Genomic DNA, 5,493 nt, shown 5'->3' on the forward strand with positions numbered 1-5,493 from the left:
GACCCAAATGTTAGGGTAAGGAATTTTTTGAAATATGCTATGATATGCTGCCCACATCCCTCTTTAGCAATAGAGGACTTACTCCTTGAGCTGCAGGAAGTGCTGCTGGCAGCAGCCCTCAGCTGACATCCCTTGTGAGGATTGTGCTGTGTCAGCTGAAGAGAGCCATGTTATCTCAGGTCACATGCTCTTTCCCAGCTGTCCTATAGTCAGTGACTGATCAAAGTGGGGGTATAAAAAGGCCTGGCCCCCTTGCAGCTCTGAAGAATCCCAGCTTCAGAACTCCCATAGGGTAGGCTAAGTTATTGCTGCTCAGCTTCTCCCTCAACCCAATCATGTCTTTCCCATCCCCGCATGTACTGATTGCAAGTACACTCCCTCACAAGCCTCTTGAGATCTAATCTCTCTGCTTCCTGGGAAACCCAACCTGTGACAATTACTAATTTAACAGATGTGAAAAGGTAGTATTGTATAAAATATTTTGGGCCTGGTGTGGTGGCTCACGCCTGTAATCCCAACACTTTGGGAGGCCAAGGCAGGTGGATCATGATGTCAGGAGTTCAAGATCAGCCTGGCAAAATGGTGAAACCCCGTCTCTACTAAAAATACAAAACTTAGCAGGGCATGGTGGCGGGCACCTGTAATCCCAGCTACTCAGGAGGCTGAGGCAGAGAATTGCTTGAACTCAGGAGGCGGAGGTTGCAGTGAGCTGAGATCACGCCACTACACTCCAGCCTGGGTGACAGCGAGACTCAATCTCAAAAAAAAAAAAAAAATTTGGTCTTCTATAAGATGAAGTGGTTTTGCCACATCCTAGTTTTGGAATTTTATTAATCTTTGGGCTTGCTGCTAATAAGGGTAGAAAGGCATGGGTAAGAATGTTGACGATGGGAACAATTAAATTTTGAAAGCTGACTATATAAGATACCTTTTTTCTCTGTAAGAGATTTCATAAAAACCAGGGAGATGTTCCTTTATTGATATCAAATTACTGATCTGAAAGCAGCAAACTAGAGTTTAGAAGGAGAAATGGGATTAAAAAGCAGTCACAAAATATACCAGAATCCTAACAATAATTGTCTATAGGTCATCTATAGGTAAACTTTTTCTTAATGCTATTCTCATTTCCTGAACATATTTCCTTAAGAAAATGAGAGAATAATTTCCTTGGAACATCTCCTGATTTTTATGAAATTCTGGAAGAGAGAATCTTGAGGTAGTATTTACTTCCTCTCCTTAAGAAAAAGATTTTAACAAGTATAGGAAACCTTGAGGCCCCAATGCAGTATTAATGTTGCTGCATATTTTTTCCATTGCGCGTTATCGAGAATAAACCACTCCAATTAAATGACATATTGAGACAGGTAATTCACTATAATATTTATTAAGTAGATGACTTACAAGAAGGATATTGATGAATGTAAAAATTTTCACTCACAGTGAACATAAAGCCTTTACACATGTAAGGTTTAGATTTTTTTTTTAGTCTGCCCCTTTCAGATTATATCATGGTGTATGAAGCGTTGGTGAGGTCTATGTCACCAGAAATTCCCAGTTGGCTGATTTCATTGAGCTGTTTAACCCGATGATTGTACTGCAACAAGTGAGCATCATTCACCGCAACCTTGAAGTGGTCAGATTCAACCAGTACTTGTATCTGAAATGGCATATACATAAACTATTACATGAGGTAATGCATATGTCAGCTGGATTTAGCCATTCCACAATATATACATGTTTCATGTACATGATAGAAACAATTTTTTGTCAACTGAAAGGAAAAAAAAAGTCCATTAATTTCAAACCAGTCTGGCCTGAACTCAGGATGTCCAACATTTCATCCTTATCATTCGTGGGACCAGTTAAGATCCAGGGAAAGTAACTTCACAGCAAAAATTCCAAGTTATTCAGATTTTTTTTAAAAGCAACAAATTTATTACAAGGATATATAAGTGAAGCCATAAAGGTGAAGGGTAAGGATTTGCCTGCATAAAAACTTAAAACAGCCTGGGTGTGGTGGCTCACGCCTGTAATCCCAACACTTTGGGAGGCAAAGGCGCGGGCAGATCTCTTGAGCCCAGGAGTTTGAGACCAGCCCAGGCAACACGGTGAAATCCCATCTCTACAAAAAAAAAATAAAAAAATTAGCCAGGCGTGGGTGGCATACATCTGTGGTCTCGGCTACTAAGGAGGCTCAAGTGGGAGTATCGTTTGAGCCTGGGAGGTTGACAGGCTGCAATGAGCTGTGATCGTGCCACTGTACTCCAGACTGAGTGGCAGTGTGAGACTCTGTCTCAAAACAACCAAAAGTTCTGGTATGGCCTAAAACACCTGAAAGAAAAACACAAAAGTAGGATTCTTTTGGCAAATGTTGTAAAGATTGGTGATAATCAGTTTTGGCAAGGGTAGGAGAAATCTACTCTTCCAATAGTTAGTGGATGTTCATTCCTACATCTTTTTGGAAGCAGCAATTTGATAATATCTAAATTGTAAACACATATATTTAAAGCAAAGATTTCTAGAAGATTTGCTTCTAGGAAGAAAATATTTGTAAGGATAGTTATTACAGTATTTTAGTAAAACATTTCCAGGTTGGAGGGTTTCTATTCTGTAAATTTATATCAGTAGGGTACTAGTTAAATTATCACATCTAAAAATGAAATACTATTGGCCGGGCATGGTGGCTCATGCCCGTAATCCCAGCACTTTGGGAAGCCGAGGTGGGTGGATCAGGAGGTCAAGAGGTCGAGACCATCCTGGCCAACATGGTGAAACTCCATCGCTACTAAAAATACAAAAGTTAGCTGGGCATGGTAGCACACGCCTATAATCTCAACTACTCGGGAGGCTGAGTCAGGAGAATCACTTGAACCCGAGAGGCAGAGGTTGCAGTGAGCTAAGATCGTGCCACTGTACTCTAGCCTGGCGACAGAGCAAGACTCCATCTCAAAAAAAAAAAAAAAAAAGCTATTAAGTAACAATATGCTGATATGAAAAGATGTCCACCAAATGTAGACTATGGTCCTTATTTGTCCCTGTTGTTGAAGAGTTCACAGTCCAGCTGTTTTATTTACCACTCTATAGTCAACCCTAACTCAATGCTGTGGACCTAATATTTGTTGAAGCAGTGCTTACAAATAAAAAGCATGCTGTATGTCAGAAAACACTAGGAAGATACTCATCAAATTGCAATCTTTGTGAGGATGGGGGAAGGAGTAAAGGAAAGGAAACCTTGTTGATTTTAAAATTTATAAACTTTTCATAAAACTTTAATTTTAGAATAAAAAACATTTAGTTTTGATCTCTATGCCAACTTTTTTTTTTTTTTTTTGAGACGGAGTCTCGCTCTGTCACCCAGGCTGGAGTGCAGTGGCACGATCTGATCTCGGCTCACTGTAAGCTCCGCTTCCCGGGTTTGCGCCATTCTCCTGACTCAGCTTCCCGAGTAGCTGGGACCACAGGTGCCCGCCACCACGCCCGGCTAATTTTTTGTATTCTCAGTAGAGACGGGATGTCACCGTGTTAGCCAGGATGGTCTCGATCTCCTGACCTTGTGATCCGCCCACCTCAGCCTCCCAAACTGCTGGGATTATAAGGCGTGAGCCACAGCGCCCAGCCCAACTGTGTTGTTTTAAGCAACAAAGTTGCAGTACAACTGTACCATAAAGACTTTTGCCTTTTTTGTTAAAGATTATATTCTTTTCATCTCTAGAAAGGCTTAAACTCAGAAGGGTGGCAGCAGTGATGCTGGTGAGGTGCCTGAAAGAAGTGCGGAGTGTGCCACTCCTGGCCATGTTCTCAGCCTGCTGAGCCTGGTCCCCTGGGCAGGGAGAAGATACACTGGTTAGGCACCTTAGGACAGGTGATAAAAACTCACTTCAAGTGCTTTGTGGTTTTAGAGTGATTCCTCATGAGAAATGCACATTATCAATATATAATAGTAGCAATAACTTACTTTGAATGGTTTCCCACTTTCAAATGGGAAAACCGACTGTCTTTCTTCCCTTCCCCAGTTATTATCCAGCTTTGTATTGCAAACAATGACTCTCCTGTTGTTCTCATTGAAGCGTGGGTTAAAGTGGAAGGCAACATCATTCCTTCTCTTGAAATCTAAAGCAATTCTGTTTTAAACCGAAGACCAGTTATTAAAATGATTAAAACTGTATATCTACACGAAGTAAAGAATACAATTTTCTAAAAAGCAAATAATTTCATAATACAGTACCTAGGAAATTTTTCTGAACAGAAAGCAAATCAGAATGGGTTCAAACTGGAAAGTATCCTACGCCTGATATTCTATGTACTATCATAAAATCTAAAGGTAAGCAAGACAATATATGTTGAATTTTTTTGCCTCATTGTCTTCGATCATATTTCCATTCATCTGTAATGCCTCCTTTACAGACTCATGAAAACCCTTCAAGGTTTTCTTACAGAGGTTTAGAGCCACTCTGAGGATACTTTATCCCTTACTATAGATAATGGTTATCTCTTTCCTGCTCTTCCAGTTTGCTTTCAATCCCTGGTAAAGGCAAGCCAGCTATATAGTTAACAGCCATCAAATGCCTGGCTTCCTCGTAATTAACCAGAAGCCCTAGTTCCTCTAAAACAGCAAGGATGAGATAAGGTAGTTAATATTCAGTATCTTGTTGCTAAGTTGTAAAGTCATGATAGTAAATACAGTAAACATTCTATGATGTGAGCTGGAACCAATGAAATTGCTAGTTTAGCTTTTTGACCCTGTTCCTTCTCCCTGGATGTTAATGCAAACACAAATCCTCTATGACTAACCCCATCCCTGAGTTTCTCAAAGTGTGCTCTATAGAGCAGTAACACCAGAATCATCAGTAGGTATTCTTATTTTAAAGCCAGGTCTGCACTCAAGACCAACTAACAAAGATTCTCTGTATTTTGATTCACCCAGTAAAAGTCACATTCAACCACAAATGATCTTCCAGTGATTAAATTTGTAAGGAAAAAAAGCAATAGAATTTGCATTTGACTAAATATACAATGTTGTCATCTCTGTCACCTTAAGCACTTTTTTTTTTCTATGCAGTTCGTCATATAGAATTTGCAGGACTAAGCAAGTTTTTTTAGTTTACTACCATTAACCATTTCAACCAGAATTAGTTTTGATCTGCCAGTCTCAATCTACATCTCTAGCATTATTAGAACTAAACTTTCCAGTGAAATGACTCTAACAAGACAAGGATACCACACTGGGTATTCAGTGTGCATTAGGGGTTGTGGGAGGAGGAGAGCAGATATTTAATAAATCATGAGTGCTGTGTGCACAGGATAAGGTGTGCTGGGTTCTATGTGATGTTGGGAGGAAATACGGATAAGGACATAGAGGATATATATATTTTGCAATTTGCTATGAGACGGGCATTATTGTATGGGGAAGTTCTGTGCTTACAGAAATTGTCTAGGCTGTGTGGAAAGATGGGTTGGCTTAGGATAGTGACTACCATTGCAGAAACAGGGGAG

The 5,493-nt window shown here is 40.1% G+C and overlaps 1 protein-coding gene across 3 annotated transcripts in view; it reads right to left on the reverse strand.

The window, feature by feature from the left end:
• Positions 1-1,355: 1,355 nt before the first annotated feature.
• Positions 1,356-5,493, reverse strand: part of LGALS3 (lectin, galactoside-binding, soluble, 3) — a 19,450-nt gene continuing 15,312 nt past the window's right edge. For 2 of the 3 annotated variants that reach the window (XM_011999681.1, XM_011999682.1), the window contains exon 6: positions 1,360-1,657. In XM_011999681.1, the coding sequence (XP_011855071.1) occupies positions 1,502-1,657 (156 nt within the window). In that variant the 3' untranslated portion in view covers positions 1,360-1,501. Of the gene's footprint in view, positions 1,658-3,581; positions 3,584-5,493 lie in introns of all 3 variants that reach the window. The other variant, XM_011999683.1, reaches the window with a different exon arrangement.

This window comes from Mandrillus leucophaeus, unplaced genomic scaffold (genome assembly GCF_000951045.1).
Source record: "Mandrillus leucophaeus isolate KB7577 unplaced genomic scaffold, Mleu.le_1.0 Scaffold60, whole genome shotgun sequence".
Classification (NCBI taxonomy): Eukaryota; Metazoa; Chordata; class Mammalia; order Primates; family Cercopithecidae; genus Mandrillus; species Mandrillus leucophaeus.